This window comes from Medicago truncatula, chromosome 5 (genome assembly GCF_003473485.1).
Source record: "Medicago truncatula cultivar Jemalong A17 chromosome 5, MtrunA17r5.0-ANR, whole genome shotgun sequence".
Taxonomy (NCBI): domain Eukaryota; kingdom Viridiplantae; phylum Streptophyta; class Magnoliopsida; order Fabales; family Fabaceae; genus Medicago; species Medicago truncatula.
The window spans coordinates 42,622,393-42,643,480 of NC_053046.1; the positions used below are offsets into that span (position 1 = coordinate 42,622,393).

The 21,088-nt window shown below is 35.2% G+C and overlaps 3 protein-coding genes and 1 pseudogene across 3 annotated transcripts; all 4 read right to left on the minus strand.

The window, feature by feature from the left end:
* Window positions 1-438: 438 nt before the first annotated feature.
* Window positions 439-7,134, minus strand: LOC11425997 (ABC transporter C family member 3-like; annotated as a pseudogene).
* A 288-nt stretch (window positions 7,135-7,422) lies between these two features.
* LOC11423508 (ABC transporter C family member 3) lies at window positions 7,423-12,542 on the minus strand. Its single transcript, XM_024784200.2, has 4 exons — window positions 10,103-12,542; window positions 8,582-9,988; window positions 8,407-8,470; window positions 7,423-8,160 (listed from the first exon to the last, which is right to left on the minus strand). The coding sequence occupies exons 2-4, from the start codon at window positions 8,891-8,893 to the stop codon at window positions 7,913-7,915; spliced, it is 624 nt and encodes a 207-aa protein (XP_024639968.1). The 5' UTR covers window positions 8,894-9,988; window positions 10,103-12,542; the 3' UTR covers window positions 7,423-7,912.
* LOC112422192 (receptor-like protein 34) lies at window positions 9,627-12,517 on the minus strand. Its single transcript, XM_024785044.1, has 3 exons — window positions 12,070-12,517; window positions 10,567-10,761; window positions 9,627-10,189 (listed from the first exon to the last, which is right to left on the minus strand). Exons 1-3 carry the CDS (start codon window positions 12,515-12,517, stop codon window positions 9,627-9,629), a joined length of 1,206 nt encoding a protein of 401 aa, XP_024640812.1.
* Window positions 12,543-13,615: 1,073 nt separating the features above from the next.
* Window positions 13,616-20,161, minus strand: LOC11436663 (ABC transporter C family member 3). The gene is made up of 10 exons (XM_003617682.4): window positions 17,592-20,161; window positions 16,984-17,070; window positions 16,282-16,902; window positions 15,963-16,127; window positions 15,562-15,856; window positions 15,241-15,458; window positions 14,703-15,008; window positions 14,525-14,588; window positions 14,132-14,371; window positions 13,616-14,042 (listed from the first exon to the last, which is right to left on the minus strand). The coding sequence occupies exons 1-10, from the start codon at window positions 19,974-19,976 to the stop codon at window positions 13,936-13,938; spliced, it is 4,488 nt and encodes a 1,495-aa protein (XP_003617730.2). The 5' UTR covers window positions 19,977-20,161; the 3' UTR covers window positions 13,616-13,935.
* Window positions 20,162-21,088: the final 927 nt, after the last annotated feature.

Here is a 21,088-nt window from a genome sequence, read left to right on the forward strand (position 1 = left end):
TTGTGGGACCTAAATGAGCGGTAAACTCTCTGTAAGAGTTTTAATGTTACTGCATATCCAAACTTGAGTTCGAATCTGGGTTTTTGGTTGAGCTAGAAGAGACTCATGCAATCTCATATAAACGCTCCTTGGTATTGTGCACACAACGTCTCTAAAGTATAAACTAAATGGACACAAATTTCTGAAATGGAAAAGTCAAAAGTTTAAATACTACAACAACTAACATATCATAAGTCTACATAATTTCTATATTTGACAAAGTTGTTGCATAGAAGTCAATTCTGATGCCAAAAATTTCTAACCCCTATGACACTCCTAATTGATTTTAACTTAACTAATGGTGTACATAAAATTATCTAGGCTACTAATTTTCTCTTGACTCTTTCTCTGTCAAAGTTTTCCTTGCAAATAAGTAGGAAAGTACAAGGCATATATAAATTTATATGAAGACTGATTGGCAATTTTATTAGCTGATAGATATACAAGTGACAAGATCACATGGAGATGAAATATTCAGGCTTTAACGTATTCTTCTTCTCGAGAGAAAGACGTGAAGTATTCTTGACTCTGCCCCTTTAGACTTGTCTGTCAATTTGATCAAGTCTCACCAGACCCGCCTGTTTGTTTTTAAAACCGATCCTATCGGACCCGCCTGAAGTTGACTTCTAAAGCCTTATTCTTATATAGCTTAGCAAAAGACGATGACTTATCCTCTAACAATGTCGTTGGGGAGTCGTACTCCTCAATAAGTCCTACACCAATACACAAACATCAGAAAACTAAACACCAAGGAACAAAAGATATCGAAGTTCAACGAAGAATAATAGTTTTCATTCCTAACCTTGATTAAGAAGTAGAACCATATGACTGTCAAGAACAGAAGTTATTCGATGTGCAATGGTAATGACAGTAGAGTCGGTGAAATGCTGCCTAAGAGTTTGCTGAATCAAATTATCTGTAGCTGTATCAACTGATGCAGTGGCTTCATCAAGCACCAAAATCTTGCTCTTCTTAAGAAGAACCCTACCTAAGCAAACCAACTGCCTTTGACCCATGCTCCAATTCTCACCATTCTCACTAACTATAAAAGAATCAACTTCCACATTAGCAATAGGTTCAAGAGTAGAAATACTATATACTCCTTATGCACTTAAGTATGAGCAAAAAGGTACATCATTTGGTCTAAATTTACTATATACTCTCTCTGGATACTATATTTGGTCTAAATTTCGACCAAATGCATGTACTATTTTGTTTACAAAAAGTGCGAAGGGAGTGTTTGTGTATAACAAAATTAGAATACAAACCTGAAGAGTCAAGCTTTCCTTCTTTCTTTCGAACTTCGTCTCCCAGTTGACACTTATCCAAAGCCTATTTTAAAGAATGTAAATCAGTATTTGAAGAACAATTACAAGTCTAATATTTTTCACAGAACCCAAGTGCCACTGTCATTGCATTATTTTTCAACAAAAAATAAAAAAACCAGCTGACCTCCCATATTTGTTCATCAGTGTACTCTTCCAGCGGGTCCAGATTACTTCTCACAGTCCCCTCAAACATGGTTGGATCCTGCGGAATAATACTTAGTCTAGACCTCAAATCGTGCAGTCCAATTTTAGATATGTTGATTCTGTCGATGATAACTTCCCCGGCAGTAGGTTCAACGAGTCGGAAAAGTGTTTGTATAAGAGTTGATTTTCCACTACCAGTTCTACCAACAATGCCAGTTTTCAATCCTCCACGAAACGTGCAAGTCAGGCCACGCAACACAAGTGGAAGATGTGGAGCATATCGAACCTTCATCATGGACAGCAAATCATTACAAATGGTGAAATAGAGCAGACATCTTATTAAAAAAATGCTACAAAGTATGCAGTATCCAAAGCACAATTCAAAATCCAATTTCTAACCATTCAGGAAAATAGAACCTGAGCATGAATTTCAAAAATCAATTCACCAAAAAATGAAGGATAACGGAACCAAAAACATATTTAAAAGTAATCAATAGGGAGAAATATTCCAGCTACCTGCAAGTTCCGTATATCAACCTCGCCGTATGCGGGCCAAGAAGGATCTGGTCTATTTTCTTCTTCTAAAACTAGGGGGGGCTCACTAGGAATGGTTGTATACTGAAGTATCCTTTCTACCGATATAATTTTGTTTTCCAAGTTGCAAAGATTCCATATCACCCAAGCTTGTGTCCTGTTTAAAGTTAGACCATAGGTAACAGCTAGACCAGCAATGCCTTCAAAAATCAGGAAAAAAAAAGACATGGTTATGCTCAACTCCTCATTACACAAGCATAGTAAATTTCGATTTATACACAATATCAGATTTGAATTACACACCTGGATTTATGATTCCAGGTGGAATCGATATCAAGAATATCAAGGAAAAGGCAAATGTGATGGAAGACAACATATCTAAGCGGAAGCATAACCATTCCATAGCAGCAACAATATTGAACTTTGGCCGAGAATACCCATCAGTCAGTTTCATGTTTGTTTCATAAAATCTAGACTGTTGATCAAAGCTTCTAATGGTTGAAGTACCGGAAATTGTTTCTGCAAAGTGTTGAATGATTGGGGCTTTGCATACTCCACCTAAACGTGATAGTTCACGGGCTGATGGTAAATAATATCGCTGCAGATTACAAGTATAGAATGGAGTCAAATTTGCAAAAAAAATAATTAAAAAATAAATTTGGTATATAATCTGTGATGGTAAAGCCTTGGTGGTCCAAACATTACCTGATACGAAATGCTAATTGCTATGATGGGTATAAAGACAATGAAAACTTGCCATGCAACCTGAGACATCACTGCTATAATTCCGAGAAGCTGGATCATGAAGAAGGCAAATGAGCCAATTTGATAAGGAATGTCGGTATCCACTGCACTTTGATCAGTAGAAGCCTGGAAGACAGCATAGATGAATAAAGAGATGAAAAAACAACCGACAAATTATTCTAAACGATAAACCAAATGAAGATGCAAAAATCATATCTCTGAAAAGCAATGGGCAAGAAATGGAAAAAAATGTTGGTATGACATACTCTATTAAGGATTCGACCACTTGGAGTAGAATCAAAAAACGACATCGGGGCACGGAAAATGCACAAGTGCATTTTATTGAAGAGTATAGTAGCTGTCTTATAACCAACTGTACAAAGTAACAATGCTCTAACAAGAATGCATAAAGAACTTCCAATGGCAAAACCACCATAGACTTCAATAAGAGTTGTTCCTTCAACAGGTGGCTCGACTTCGGCTGAGATGGGAGTTGCCCAAGCCATCCAATAGTTGCTTCCAATTTGAAGAGCTTGAAAAAGAATCTGAGAGAATAATATGAACGGTACAAGAGATCCTCCATATGCAGTTGTGATATACTTCCAATAGACTGAAAATCCAACTTTACCTTTCTCCCTTTCTTCTTCTTGAACGAGTTGGCCTTGCGGTTCGCCTTTATCATCTGCTTTACCATTTTGCTCATCTTTGTTTGCCTCTTTTAATTTTTGTTTTGATGTACTTATTTCATTATATGCTTTTCCTCCATCCAATGATTCAATTGTGGACAAAGCTTCTCTGTGTGCACCAACAAGTTCCATAAAATCAGTCCCAATGTTAAGCAGATCGGCATACTTTCCACTTTGAGTAATTTTCCCGTCTTTCATGACCTATAACAAGGACCCAAAAAAAGAGGTCAAGAGAAAATCCACCATTATAAATTAATGACAATATAATTATGATAAATACTCACCGATATAAGGTCAGCAGTAGGTAAGAACTCCACTTGGTGAGTAACATAAACAACTGTTTTTGAGCTTAAAACACCCAGCAAGCATTCCTGCCACACAATTAAACAAACAATTTCAGTTACTAAAATAATTATACAAGTGTCATGCTATTGGAAATAACTGCATTTCAAAAGAGTTAAACCAAGAACCATTTTAAGTTATCAATTGAAGATTCAAATCAGGAATCGGAAGACATTTTTTCCATATCATGATTTGAATCTTACTATGAACTGTAAGATACGTTGCCAATAAAATTATGTCATTTTATAAGCTAGTATATCATCATATATGAACCTCAAAATAATTCAAGTCATATATTAAATGACAAAAGAAAACTGTTTGGCTATACAAAATTGACAAAAAAAAACTGCGGTTAGCTACAATAAGTTTAGGTAGTGGTTCATCAAATGAACCAAGATTCATCATAGTGAATTGGGATTCAAGATGAGATTCGTGTCAAAAGAGATGCACGTAAGAGATTTGTATCGATTGAGTTTAATTAAGTAACGATTGGAGATGCAACTCTTGTGCAAGTAAGATCCTGATAACTATTTTGTAGTATGCACAAAACATAGAATAGCCGGATTATATTGCACATAATAAATAAAACACAGAAAATGAGTTACCTTAAAAAGGTGAGATCCCGTATGAGCATCCACAGCACTAAAAGGATCATCAAATAGATAGATATCAGCATCTTGGTAAAGAGCACGAGCTATTTGTATTCTTTGTTTCTGTCCACCACTCAAATTTATTCCACGCTCGCCTATAACTGTCTGATCACCAAATGACAAGATTTCTAAATCCTTCTTCAAGGTACATGCTTCAAGTACCTTTTCATACCTTTCCCTAACCATGTTTTCACCAAATAATATATTATCCTCTATCTTGCCACTTTGAATCCATGGTAATTGAGCAACATAGGCCTTTTTTCCACAAACCTTAAGGACGCCTGATATCTTCGGTACTTCTCCCAATACACAAGAAAGTAAAGTAGACTTTCCTGATCCAACAGTACCACAAACAGCAACCTTCATGCCATGAGAAACTTTGAGATTTATGTTCTGCAAAGTTGGACTAGGCAAAGATAAATCCCAAGAAAAATTCCCATCCACCACTTCAATTGCTGTGTCAGAACTACCAGGAGGAAGCTTTTCGACAACATCGGATTGCAAGTCATCAAGACGAAGGAACGATGCAATCCTATCAAGAGAAACTTTAGTTTGTGCTATCATTGAAATTACATCTGGAAGATTATAAATAGGCTCTTGAAGAATCCTGAATGTTGCAAGTGCTGACAGAATCTTTCCTGATTCAAGTGGGATCCCTACGAGCATACAAGTACCAAAAGTAACCACAGATACAAATGTAGGTGCACCCCAAAAGACAAATGTAGTAACGGCGTTAGTATAAAGAAATTTTTTCAACCAGCCTTGTTCAGCGTCCCTGAGCGCAGTTATTTTAGATAGAAACTTCATTTCCCATCCTTGCAGTTTAAGGATCCTCATGTTCCTTAAAATTTCAGATGTGGTCTTCATTCTTGTATCCTTTGACTCCATCAACTTTTTTTGAAACTTCTCTTGTAATGATCCCAATGGAACATTTGCTAACATAACAATGATAGTTGCAACAAAAGCAGCAATTGAAGCAAGTCCAAGATTTTTATACAAAATTAACAATGCCAGTGTAACTTGCAAAGCTACTAACCACAAATCATGCATGTACCAACTGAATTTATCAACTCTTTCGGCATCAACAGTCATGAAATTGATTATTTCTCCAGAGGTATGGCACTGTCTTGATTGACCTGAAAGTGTTAAGGCTTTACCATATATCATAGTCACAAGCAGTGCTCGGGTTCAAAGTCCGAATTGCTGCAACCTAAAGAACCAATGCCTCTGTGTTAAGCACTCTACAAGCTTTGCAAAGAAAAATGCAGAAACAAACACATAGCCTTGATTCTCGTATAGCCTTTTTCCATCAAGGTATTGAACAAAAGAGTCAATAAGATAAGGACCAACATAAGAAGCAAAAGTTTTCAACAATGTAAGAAAAGCAGTGAAAAGAATCTCTTTCCACCCTGAGATTATTAATGACTTAACTAACTTAAGTGTGGTTACTCTATTGACTGCACCACAATCAGCTTCAAGTTTTTCTCTAAAAATTGGAAAAACTCCAATGACACTATCTCCACTATCTAGCTGAGGAATATCCTCAAGGTCTAAGGTTTTCTTATAACCAAATGCTATAAGTGGTTCCACCCAAGTGAAAGTGAGAAGACTCAAAATTCCAGCAGTAGAAAAAGGGGTAACAGTGTCACTCCCTTTAGTCTTTTTTAAATCCAAGGGATTAACATTACCATTACCATTACCAATATGTGTATCACCATTCAAAAGAGGCTCTTGAAGAGTTCTTTCACTTTCTTCACTCTCATTTTTCACACAATACCCCACATAACAAAAGAAGAAACCAACACAAAAGGACACCACATCAGAAACCAAGCATTGAACTGTTAACTCAATGTGATTTTCATATAGAACAACAATATCAACCACAGAGCAATAACATGAAACAAATAAAAATAAAACACACCAAGCTCTAATAAAGAATGGAAACCTTCTTCTTCTTTGATCTGAACTGAAGAAAAACAAGAACCCTTTGTGGAAACAAACACAAACAACACACCAAGCAACTGTTTTTAATACTAAATCTAAAATTGTAACAACCTTTTCTTCTGACCAACCACTTGCATACCAGTAAAAGTAGTTAAACAGAAACAGAACCAAATTGAAAGAAGAAAAACCAAAAGAACAAAACTTTGTCACTTTAAACAAAGTGTTATTAGGTTTCTCCTTAGACTCATTCACAACAAAAGTTGTAAATTTTCTCCAAACCCATGAAACTAAAACTGCAAGAATCAATAGTATATGAATTAAGCTAGATATCCCATGAAGGAAAATGGGTTTAAAAACAAAATCAGTTCCAAGGTTCATGAATGAAACAGAAGACAAAACAAACATCATAGTTATAAAAATTGGATTTTTTTTAATGATGTTTGTTATTGAGGTTGTTTGAAGAAAAGGGTATAGTGGGATAGTAAGAAAGATGAAATTTTTGAGGTTATAAAGGTCGGAAAAGTAGTGAGAGAAAGTCAAAAGTTTAGAGAGGGAAAGAAAATTCAATGAAAAAAATGTGATTACTTGGGACTAGGGTTAACGTGGTGGCCAAGATTTGAGTGTTATGTGGTTGAAGGAAGAAACTAGGAAATGTGACTAAAACGATTCAAAGAGACAACAAGAACAAGGTTCATGTTTTTTCACTACTATGAAGAGTGAAATAATTGTAGAATTTTCAACATCATATACTACAAAAAATGCAACTCCAACGTCTCAATCACAAATGATGCATGCAGAACACTACTTGACTAGTTGACTTGCATGACATCAATACTTTTAGTCCACACAAACTCAAAATATCTTGGAATATACCAAGAACTAAATAAATGTGGAATTTTTTTCAGGCTCTACTTTTGAAAAAGTAAAATCCAATCCATCGAATATTAAAAACAAATATCCAATATGTCCTATTTTAATTTTTTTTCCCTTGAATATAATTGCACAAATTCATTGCAGAACAATATTAATGCAACTATTCATATTATTTGAGTAACTATACCATGATAAAATCAAAGCATCTGAAGTAATTAGATTTTTTTTTTTTTTTCATTTTGTAATTCTTCCCTCCAACAAAATTCTTCAGCCTTGGAAAAAAAGCTGAAGTTGGAGTTCTAAAGCCTTATTCTTATATATTACATTTCTATTAAACATGCTTAATGGAAGAAGAATTACAAAGCCTATTAATAAGATACTTCCCCCCTCCCCCAAAATTTTCGTCTTCATCAAGTTTTTATTTCGGACGGTAGACTTCTATCAGGGATCAACAGATTTCTCAAAAATTTGAGTTGGACCTCATGGTATACTCTGCAACAAGCTTAACAAAAGATGATGACTTATCCTCTAACAATGTCGTTGGGGAGTCATACTCCTCAACAAGTCCTACACCAATACACAACAACATCAGAAAACAAAACACCTAGGAAAAATAATATATCAAAGTTCAACGAAGAATAACAGAAGTTAGAACCAAATCACTGTCAAGAACAGAAGTTATTCGATGTGCAATGGTAATGACAGTAGAATCCATGAAATGTTGCCTAAGAGTTTGCTGAATCAAATTATCTGTAGCTGTATCAACTGAAGCAGTTGCTTCGTCAAGCACCAAAATCTTGCTCTTCTTAAGCAGAACCCTACCTAGGCAAACCAACTGTCTCTGACCCATGCTCCAGTTCTCACCATTCTCACTAACTATAAAAGCACCAAATTCCACATTAGCAATAAGCTCAAGAGTAAAATACTATATACTCCTTATGGACTTAAATTTAAGCAAAAATGTACATCAATTGGTCTAAATTTATTATATACTATTTACTCTCTCTGGACGTAAATACTATATACTATATTTGGTTTAAATTTGGACCGAATGCACATACCTTTTTGTTTATATTTAAGTCTGACGGGATTGTTTATGTTTAACAAAATTAGAAGACAAACCTGAAGAGTCAAGCTTTCCTTCTTTCTTTCGAACTTCCTCTCCCAGTTGACACTTATCCAAAGCCTATTTTAAAAAATGTAGATCAGTATTTGAAGAACAATTACAAGTCTAATATTTTGCATGTGGCACTTTCATTGCATTATTTTTCAACCAAGAAGAAAAAAAACAGCTGACCTCCCATATTTGTTCATCAGTGTACTCTTCCAGCGGGTCCAGATTACTTCTCACAGTCCCCTCTAACATGGTTGGATCCTGCGGAACAATGCTTAGTCTAGACCTCAAATCGTGCAGTCCAATTGTAGATATGTTGATTCTGTCGATGATAACTTCCCCGGCAGTAGGTTCAACGAGTCGGAAAAGTGTTTGTATAAGAGTTGATTTTCCACTACCTGTTCTACCAACAATGCCAGTTTTCAATCCTCCACGAAACGTGCAATTCAGGCCACGCAACACAAGTGGAAGATGTGGAGCATATCGAACCTTCATCACGGACAGCAAATCATTACAAATGGTGAAATAGAGCACAGACTTCTCATAAAAGAAAATGCTACAAGGTATTTGTATCCAAAGCACAATTTCATTGACAACAAATTTATAGGATCAACACTAACTCCAATTAGTGGAAAGGCTATATAGACTATTATAGAGGTGTCATGTAGGCAGAATTCTAGCTTAAGAATAAATTTTCAACAAAGGGTGGAACGGTTACATGAGATTGAAACATAGGCAGAATTCAAGGTCAAAAATAAGTAATGTTTATAAACGTACATCTATGTATGACAATTTTTCTGAATGACATAAATGGATCTCCATTCATAAATAAAATTCTAAAGAAAACACAATGTAATAAAGTTATATCAATTAGAACAGTAACTTCAAGTTAGAATATGAAACAGGTTTGAACTCTACATCTTATTTTAAGATTAAATTATTGCATATTATGAACTCTATATGTGACGGATAAACAAATCATATTTTAAACGATCTTTATAGTTGAACTTTATGTATCAGTGGATTCTCCTCTTAGTATTTCCCCTGGTATATAATATGTAACCGATGGTAACACAAGCTACAACCATTAAACCATGGAGAACCTGTGTAAGAGTGACAAGGTTTCTAGACTAGTGCAGACAAATTTATTTATTTTAGGAAAAGTAGAGATAAAATAAAACAAAAATAATAAATCACAATAAAATATCCACATCAATCACCAATTATATCACATATGCAGCAACTGATTCTGATTAATTCTTTCATGAGGCCTCATTCTTCTTGTCCTCCTACTATTAGGCTTTCCTCCAACCATACTCACAAGCCATTGAGGTTTTCCTATTAACAACACAAAGCATCCTAATCCAACACCAAATACCATTCCACCTATAGCTACTGGTTGCCAACAAAATCCAAATTTTTGTTCATGCTCATCAGAATATGTTGAAGGTGGAGAAATTTTGTTGCAATTTTTTGACAATGGAAGTCCACACAATCCATAGTTTCCCACATAGGAATCATTGGAAAAGGTATCAAACTGCTCTCCTCTAGCTATTGCTCCTTCAAGATGGTTTTGAGAGATATTCAAAACTGCAAGATAGTTTAAATTGGTTAACTCTGTAGGAATCCTACCAGTGAGCATATTTGAGGAGAGATCCATTGATTCGATGTTTATCAAATTTCCAAAGGATTGAGGAATCGCACCAGTAAGTTTATTGTGGGAAAGGTTGAGTCCTATGATTGCATGAAGCTCACCAATAACATTTGGAATGTCTCCTTCAAATTTGTTTCCTGAAAAATCAATACTTACAAAGATTGTAGGAATTATTGCATACGTGATATCGATCCCTTTTGTTGTTGCATTCACAGAGTCGTAGAAAAACTCGTATGTACGGGTATATGTTGCAATTTTACCATCTTTTTCATGTATTAAAATTGTACAGGAATAACATTCTTCATGGCTTCAAAATTTTCTGCGTAGAATTTCGGTATTGGACCACTGAAGTCATTGCATGAGATATCAAATATAATTAAATTGGGAAATGGATTTCTGTTGATCTTTAATTTGATAATGGAAATATGCAACTTATTGGCTCGCAAAACCAGTACTTTCAAATGTGACAAAGTTTGAAGCCAATGGGGAAACGTGTCCTTTATAATGTCATTACCAAGATTTAAAACCTCCAGGTTTCTGCAGTTGGACAAAGATTTTGGCAAAGGACCTACTAATTGGTTGCTATTAAGATTGAGTGTGCTGAAAGTCATACTTGAAAAGGTATTTGGCACAGAGCCATAAAGTTTATTCATCTCCATGTCCAAAACTTGAAGGAATGGTAAGTTTGCAAGGCACTGTGGGATCATACCTGTTCATTTGTTGTGGGACAAGTTAAGAATTAGAATTAGAGTTGCATTGCAAATTGACAAAGATATCTCACCCCCTAGTGAGTTGAAACTAAGATCAAGGGATCTCAGCCAGTAATGCTTTGAGAATTGGTCTATTGATGTGAACATGTTTCGAGAGAGGTTCGAAGATTGTAATAAAAACATATCTGGTAACCAATTTGGCACTCTTCCACTCAACTTATTATTGGATAGATCCACATAGACCAAACTTGGAAATATTTCTCCGAATGATTTGGGCAATTCAGTTAAACTGAGAGAAGATAATTCCAATACTCTTAAGCGAGGGAAACTGTAATTGAACAGCTCAGAATCAGATTCAAAGTTCACTGATAATCGACTATTCTGAGAAAGGGAAAGACTTTCCAGATTTTGGAACTTCGAGAAGAGTTTAAAATTGACAAAACCACTCAAGTTATTTGAAGATAGACACAAGTTAGTAAGGTTTACAAGGTAGAAAAGTTTTCTGGAATATTTCCTTGTAACATGTTGCACAAAAACATATACTCTAAGGAATATGAGGAGTTGTCCCTTTCAATGTGTTGTTATTGAGCCATAATGCTGTTAGATTTGAAAGGCCTGTTATTTTGTCAGGTAGGTAACCTTCTAACTTATTAGAAGAACAATCCAAATAAGAAAGCAATGTTAAGTGAAAGAGTGAAGATGGGATTTGTCCTTTTAAATAGTTATTCTTAAGATAGAGAGTTTTCAATTTTGTTAGGCCACCAAACACATCCGGAATTCGACCGATGAGTTTATTCCCTGAAAAATCCATGAGAGTGAGTTGTTTAAGGCTTGAAAGCCATGATGGTGGTAGCTCACCTCCTACATTGTTTCCTGAGAGACTCAAGAAGGTAAGTTGTGTGAGGTTAGAGAAAAACTGTAGGATTGACCCTTGGAATTGACATCGTGAAAGATCCAATATATTAAGGGAAGTGCTGCAACTCAACTTTGGAAGTTGACCTTGAAGGTCGAAGTTAGCTGACATATATAGCTCTTGAAGTTTTGGCAAACAAAGAGTGTTTTCATTTGACATCATGTTTCCACTTAAACCAGTTCCTTTAAGACTAGTAGTAATCAAAGAAGATAGATTAAGAAATGAAAAAAATGAGCTTGGCGCGATGAAAGACATGTTTGTATGGTCAAAAACAAGCTCTCTGTCAAAGATGTTTCATTTTGCAGCAGCCTCTTCAAAGTGACTTCTTGTATCCACTTTAAATTGTCATTCATGGAGAGATCAAGTGACACTAAGTTAGAAAGGTGTGAGATACAGGAAGAAACTTCACCTTGAATCTCGGTATCAGACAAGTTGAGGTGTGTGAGATTGACAAAAGCACCAAACTGAGATGAAAGTTGAGTTGGGAATAATCTATTATGAGCAAGGTTGAGTGTTTGGAGATGAGAAAGATGAAAAAGTGTACTGTTGGGATGAATAATACCTTGAAGGTCATTGCAGCTGAGGTCTAAGCCAATTACGTGACCAGAAATTGTGTCACAGGTGACACCAAGCCATGAGCAACAATCTGTACCATTTTGCCATGTTGATACCTCTGCATAAGCTAGTTTACCACAATTAGTATCAGTAGTATCTATGTTGAAAGAGGCTTTGAATTGAAGCAAGGAAGAACTGTCATCGAGGCAGCATATAAAATGAGAAGAAGATATAACATGAGTGAGCAACAAGAAAAACTGCAAACACAGAATTAGCAACCAACCCATGTATGATGTATGATCAGACTAGTTGTGGAGGAGCTCAAGGGTTTACTATTTGCTAGAGAGTGCACATGGAATTGCAAATGATGAATATATAATTATATAGCCAGATTTTATCATTACCAAAATGTCAAGGGATCGAATTTGGTATAAACAAAGTATCATCCACGTGCATGCAACAGCGGAGACTAATCTCTCGAGTCTTGTGGGACCCAAATGAGCGGTAAACTCTCTGTAAGAGTTTTAACATTACTGCATATCCAAACTTGAGTTCGAATCCGGGTTTTTGGTTGAGCTAGAAGAGACTCATGCAATCTCATATAAACGCTCTTTGGTATTGTGCACACAACGTCTCTAAAGTATAAACTAAATGGACCAAAAATTCTGAAATGGAAAGGTCAAAATCAGGACACCATGTATATTCAATGAATCTATAAACATTACAACTAATATATCATAAGTCTTAATAATTTCTATATTTGACAAAGTTGTTGCATATAAGTCAATTCTGATGCCAAAAATTTCTAACCCCTACGACATTCCTAATTGATTTTAACTTAACTAATGTTGTACATAAAGTTATCTAGGCTACTAATTTTCTCCTGACTCTTTCTCTGTCTAAGTCTTCCTTGCAAATAAGTAGGAAAGTACAAGGTGTATATAAATTTATATGATGACTGATTGACAATTTTATTAGTTGATAGATATAAAAGTGACAAGATCACATGCAGACGAGATATTCAGGCATTTGCGTATTCTTCTCTCAAGAGAGATGAAAAGTATTCTTGACACTGCCTCTTTAGACTTGTCTGTCATCTTGTTCAGGTCTCACCAGACCCGGCTGTTTGTTTTTAAAACCGATCCCATCGGACCAGCCTGTGTGATTTTTGTTGTGTATCAATATTCTCATCAGAGAATAGTCGATGGGATTCAAATTTCTTGACTCTAGTAGTCACTCTTACACACAGGTTCTCCATGGAAAATTATTCTTAAAAATAAATTTAAAAGACTTGAAACAAACCATTTATATTAACTACCTATGTTATATAGATTTGAAGGGATTCCGATTATATTTCCCTTGAATATAATTGTACAAATTCATTACAGAACAATATTAATGCAACTATTCATATTATTTGAGTAACTATACCATGATAAAATCAAAGCATCTGAAGTAATTAGATTTTTTTTTTTTTTTTCATTTTGTAATTCTTCCCTCCAACAAAATTCTTCAGCCTTGGAAAAAAAGCTGAAGTTGGAGTTCTAAAGCCTTATTCTTATATATTACATTTCTATTAAACATGCTTAATGGAAGAAGAATTACAAAGCCTATTAATAAGATACTTCCCCCCTCCCCCAAAATTTTCGTCTTCATCAAGTTTTTATTTCGGACGGTAGACTTCTATCAGGGATCAACAGATTTCTCAAAAATTTGAGTTGGACCTCATGGTATACTCTGCAACAAGCTTGGCAAAAGATGATGACTTATCCTCTAACAATGTCGTTGGGGAGTCATACTCCTCAATAAGTCCTACACCAATACACAAACATCAGAAAACAAAACACCAAGGAAAAAAATATATCAAAGTTCAACGAAGAATAACAGTTTTTATTCCTAACCTTGATCAAGAAGTAGAACCATATCACTGTCAAGAACAGAAGTTATTCGATGTGCAATGGTAATGACAGTAGAGTCCGTGAAATGCTGCCTAAGAGTTTGCTGAATCAAATTATCTGTAGCTGTATCAACTGATGCAGTTGCTTCGTCAAGCACCAAAATCTTGCTCTTCTTAAGAAGAACCCTACCTAAGCAAACCAATTGCCTTTGACCCATGCTCCAATTCTCACCATTCTCACTAACTATAAAAGAATCAACTTCCACGTTAGCAATAAATTCAAGAGTAGAAATACTATATATACTCCTTATGCACTTAAGTATGAGCTAAAAGGTACATCATTTGGTCTAAAAAGTGTGAAGGGAGTGTTTGTGTTCAACAAAATTAGAATACAAACCTGAAGAGTCAAGCTTTCCTTCTTTCTTTCGAACTTCATCTCCCAGTTGACACTTATCCAAAGCCTATTTAAAGAAGGTAAATCAGTATTTGAAGAACAATTACAAGTCTAATATTTTTCACAGAACCCAAGTGCCACTGTCATTGCAATATTTTTCAAAAAAAAAACAACAGCTGACCTCCCATATTTGTTCATCAGTGTACTCTTCCAGCGGGTCCAGATTACTTCTCACAGTCCCCTCAAACATGGTTGGATCCTGCGGAATAATGCTTAGTCTAGACCTCAAATCGTGCAGTCCAATTGTGGATATGTTGATTCTGTCGATGATAACTTCCCCGGCAGTAGGTTCAACGAGTCGGAAAAGTGTTTGTATAAGAGTTGATTTTCCACTACCTGTTCTACCAACAATGCCAGTTTTCAATCCTCCATTAAATGTGCAAGTCAGGCCACGCAACACAAGCGGAAGATGTGGAGCATATCGAACCTTCACCATGGACAGCAAATCATTACAAATGGTGAAATAGAGCACAGACATCTCATAAAAGAAAATGCTACAAAGTATTTGTATCCAAAGCACAATTCAAAAGCCAATTTCTAAACATTTAGGAAAAGAAAACCTTAGCATAAATTTCAAAAATCAATTGGCCTAAAAATGAAGGATAGCGGAACCAAAAACATATTTAAAAGGAAGCAATAGGGTGAAATATTCCAGCAACCTGCAAGTTCTGTATATCAACCTCGCCGTATGCGGGCCAAGAAGAATCTGGCCTATTTTCTTCTTCTAAAACAAGGGGAGGCTCACTAGGAATGGTTGTATACTGAAGTATCCTTTCAACCGATATAATTTTGTTCTCCAAGTTGCAAAGATTCCATATCACCCAAGCTTGTATCATGTTTAAATTTAGACCATAGGTAACAGCTAGACCAGCAAGGCCTTCAAAAATCAGGAAAAAAAATGACATGGTTATGCTCAACTCCTCATTACACAGGCAGAGTAAATTTCCATTTATACACAATATCAGATTTGAATTACACACCTGGATTTATGATTCCAGGTGGAATCGATATCAAGAATATCAAGGAAAAGGCAAACGTGATGGAAGACAACATATCTAAGCGGAAGCATAACCATTCCATAGCAGCAGCAATATTGAACTTTGGCCGAGAATACCCATCAGTCAGTTTCATGTTTGTTTCATGAAATCTAGACTGTTGATCAAAGCTTCTAATGGTTGAAGTACCGGAAATTGTTTCTGCAAAGTGTTGAATGATTGGGGCTTTGCATACTCCACCTAAACGTGATAGTTCACGGGCTGATGGTAAATAATATCGCTGCAGATTACAAGTATAGAATGGAGTCAAATTTGCGAAAAAATAAAATAAAAATAAAATTGGTATATAATCTGTGATGGTAAAGCCTTGGTGGTCCAAACATTACCTGATACCAAATGCTAACTGCTATCACGGGTATAAAGACAATGAAAACTTGCCATGCAACCTGAGACATCACTGCTATAATTCCGAGAAGCTGGATTATGGAGAAGGCAAATGAACCAATTTGATAAGGAATGTCGGTATCCACTGCACTTTGGTCAGTAGAAGCCTGGAAGACAGCATAGATAAATATAAGAGATGAAAAAATGGGCAAGAATCATATAAAAACATACTTTATTAAGGATAAACCAACTGAAGATGTAAAAATCATATATCTGAAAAGCAAATGGGCAAGAAATGGAAAAAATGTTAGTGTGACATACTCTATTAAGGATTCGACCACTTGGAGTAGAATCAAAAAACGACATCGGGGCACGGAAAATGCACAAGTGCATTTTATTGAAGAGTATAGTAGCTGTCTTATAACCAACTGTAACAAGTAACAATGCTCTAACAAGAATGCATAAAGAACTTCCAATGGCAAAACCAACATAGACTTCAATAAGAGTTGTTCCTTCAACAGGTGGCTCGACTTCGGCTGAGATGGGAGTTGCCCAAGCCATCCAATAGTTGCTTCCAATTTGAAGAGCTTGAAAAAGAATCTGAGCGAATAATATGAACGGTACAAGAGATCCTCCATATGCAGTTGTGATATACTTCCAATAGACTGAAAATCCAACTTTACCTTTCTCCCTTTCTTCTTCTTGAACGAGTTGGCCTTGCGGTTCGCCTTTATCATCTGCTTTACCATTTTGCTCATCTTTGTTTGCCTCTTTTACTTCTTGTTCTGATGTACTTATTTCATTACATGCTTTTCCTCCATCCAATGATTCAAGTGTAGACAAAGCCTCTCTGTGTGCACCAACAAGTTCCATAAAGTCAGTCCCAATGTTAAGCAGATCGGCATACTTTCCACTTTGAGTAACTTTCCCGTCTTTCATGACCTATTACAAGGGCCAAAAGAGAGGTTAAGAGAAAATCCACCATTATAAATTAATGACAATATATTTATGATAAATACTCACCAATATAAGGTCAGCAGTAGGTAAGAACTCCACTTGATGAGTAACATAAACAACTGTTTTTGAGCTTAAAACACCGAGCAAGCATTCCTGCCACACAGTTAAACAAACAATTTCACTTACTAAAATAATTATACAAGTGTCATGCTATTGGAAATAGCTGCATTTCAAAAGAGTTAAACCAAGAACCATTTTAAGTTATCAAATAAAGATTTGAATCATGAATCGGAAGACATTTTTTCCAAACCATGAGTTGAATCTTATTATGAACTGTAACTTGCCAATAAAATTATGTCATTATATAAGCTGGTATATCATCATATATGAACCTCAAACTAATACAAGTCATATATCAAATGACAAAAGAAAAATGTTTGGTAATACAAATATGAAAAAAATTATTGCGTTTAGCTATGCTAAGTTTAGGTAGATGAGATTTGTGTCTAAAGAGATGCACATAGAGACTTGTATCGATTGAGTTCAATCAAGTAACGATTCGAGATGTAACTCTTGTGCATGTAAGATCCTGATAACTATTTTGTACTATGCGCAGAAAATAGAATAGCCAGATTATATTGCACATAATAAACAAAACACAGAAAATGAATTACCTTAAAAAGGTGAGATCCTGTATGAGCATCAACAGCACTAAAAGGATCGTCAAATAGATAGATATCAGCATCTTGGTAAAGAGCACGAGCTATTTGTATTCTTTGTTTCTGTCCACCACTCAAATTTATTCCACGCTCGCCTATAACTGTCTGATCACCAAATGACAAGATTTCCAAATCCTTCTTCAAGGAACATGCTTCAAGTACCTTTTCATACCTTTCCCTAACCATGTTTTCACCAAACAATATATTATCCTCTATCTTGCCACTTTGAATCCATGGTGATTGAGCGACATAGGCCTTTGTTCCACAAACCTTAAGGACGCCTGATATCTTCGGTACTTCTCCCAATACACAAGAAAGTAAAGTAGACTTTCCTGATCCAACAGTACCACAAACAGCAACCTTCATGCCATGAGAAACTTTGAGATTTATGTTCTGCAAAGTTGGACTAGGCAAAGATAACTCCCAAGAAAAATTCCCATCAACCACTTCAATTGCTGTGTCAGAACTACCAGGAGGAAGCTTTTCGACAACATCGGATTGCAAGTCATCAAGACGAAGGAACGACGCTATCCTATCAAGAGAAACTTTAGTTTGTGCTATCATTGAAATTACATCTGGAAGATTATAAATAGGCTCTTGAAGAATCCTGAATGTCGCAAGTGCTGACAGAATCTTCCCTGATTCAAGTGGGATCCCTATGAGCATACAAGTACCAAAAGTAACCACAGATACAAATGTAGGTGCACCCCAAAAGACAAATGTAGTCACGGCGTTAGTATAAAGAAATTTTTTCAACCAGCCTTGTTCAGCGTCCCTGAGCGCAGTTATTTTAGATAGAAACTTCATTTCCCATCCTTGCAGTTTAAGGATCCTCATGTTCCTTAAAATTTCAGATGTGGTCTTCATTCTTGTATCCTTTGACTCCATCAACTTATTTTGAAACTTCTCTTGCAATGATCCCAATGGAACATTTGCTAACATAACAATAATAGTTGCAACAAAAGCAGCAATTGAAGCAAGTCCAAGATTTTTATACAAAATTAACAATGCCAGTGTAACTTGCAAAGCTACTAACCACAAATCATGCATGTACCAACTGAAACTACCAACTCTTTCGGCATCAACAGTCATGAAATTGATTATTTCTCCAGAAGTATGGCACTGTCTTGATTGACCTGAAAGTGTTAAGGCTTTACTATATATCATAGTCACAAGCAGTGCTCGGGTTCGAAGTCCGAGTTGCTGCAACCTAAAGAACCAATGCCTCTGTGTTAAGCACTCTACAAGCTTTGCAAAGAAAAATGCAGAAACCAACACATAGCCTTGATTCTCGTATAGCCTTTTTCCATCAAGGTATTGAACAAAAGAGTCAATAAGATAAGGACCAACATAAGAAGCAAAAGTGTTTAATAATGCAAGAAAAGCAGTAAAAAGAATCTCTTTCCACCCTGAGATTATCAATGACTTAACTAACTTAAGTGTGGTTACTCTATTGACTGCACCACAATCAGCTTCAAGTTTTTCTCTAAAAATTGGAAAAGCTCCTACCACACTATCTCCACTATCTAGCTGAGGAACATCCTCAAGGTCTAAGTTTTTCTTATAACCAAATGCTATAAGTGGTCCCACCCAAGTGAAAGTGAGAAGACTCAAAATTCCAGCAGTAGAAAAAGGGGTAACAGTGTCACTCCCTTTAGTCTCTTTTAGCTCCAAGGGATTAACATTACCATTACCAATATGTGTATCACCATTCAAAAGAGGCTCTTGAAAAGTGCTATCACTTTCTTCACTCTCATTTTTCACACAATACCCCACATAACAAAAAAACAAACCAACACAAAATGACCCCACATCAGAAACCAAGCATTGAACTGTTAACTCGATGTGATTTTCATAAAGAACAACAATATCAACCACAAAACAATAACATGAAACAAATAAAAAGAAAACACACCAAGCTCTAAAAAAGAATGGAAACCTTCTTTTTCTTTGACCTGAACTGAAGAAAAACAAAAACCCTTTGTAGAAACAAACACAAACAACACACCAAGCAACTGTTTTTAAAGCTAAATCAAAAAGAGTAACAACCTTTTCTTCTGACCAACCACTAGTATACCAATAAAAGTAGTTCAAGAGAAACAGAACAAAATTGAAAGAAGAAAAACCAAAAGAAGAAAACTTTGTCACTTTAAACAAAGTGTTATTAGGTTTCTCCTTAGACTCATTCACAACTGTAAATTTTCTCCAAACCGATGAAACTAAAATTGCAATAATCAATAGTATATGAATTAAGCTAGATATCCCATGAAGGAAAATGGGTTTAAGAACAAAATCAGTTCCAAGGTTCATGAATGAAACAGAAGACAAAACAAACATCATAGTTATAAAAATTGGATTTTTTTTAATGATGTTTGTTATTGAGGTTGTTTGAAGAAAAGGGTATAGTGGGATAGTAAGAAAGATGAAATTTTTGAGGTTATAAAGGTCGGAAAAGTAGTGAGAGAAAGTCAAAAGTTTAGAGAGAGAAATAAAGTCAAGGTAAAAATGTGATTACTTGGGATTGTGGTTAACGTGGTAGCCAAGATTTGAGTGTTAGTGGTTGAAGGAAGAAACTAGGAAATGTGACAAAAAACGATTGAAAGAGACAAGAACAAAGATTTGGTGTTTTTTAACTACTATGAAGAGTGACAGTAATTAATACTATGATTTGAATTGAATAAAATAATGATTAGGTTTTGAATGAAACAGAGAAACAGGGAGCAGTACACGAACTATGAGAAGATAGTTGCTTCAATCTAGATATTCTGTTGTTTTAATTAAGATATGTTGTGTTCAATGTTCATTTATTAAGATATGTTGTGTTAATTTATTAAGATATGTTGTGTTAACTAAACAGAGAAACAGGGAGCAGTATACGAACTATTTTATTAAATTATATTTGTTAATTGTTAATTGTACCTATAATGATGTTAATTGTTAGTATCATCGCCTATTAAAATGCTATTTGATGGAGCAAAAATTTATATTATATTTATTATGATGTCATAACAAAAGATAAACAAGATTTGTTTTAAATATTATATCTATAATTTTTTGGTTATAGTTTACAAGTGTTAACGCAATAAAATAGTATATATAAGAGCACGAGAGTGACCGTCAAAACAGTATTAATAATAATTCAGACATATATTATATATATTGTAAATAATTTTTAACGATGATGATGTAGTAATTATTAGGGGTGTTTGCGGTGCGGTTTAATACAATTTTGAAGCTAAAAGTCATTTGAAACACAAGATAAATAAGTATGCGGTTTGGTTTGGTTCGGTTCGGTTGACTTTTAAAATAAAATCTGAACCAAACCAAACCAAACCAATGCGGTTTGGATTGGATCTGTTGGTGCGGTTTTGTTAAGATAATAATTTTTTTTTGTTTCCAACATTAAAATCAAATTAAAAAGCTAAAACACAACATATTTTCATCAATGTTTT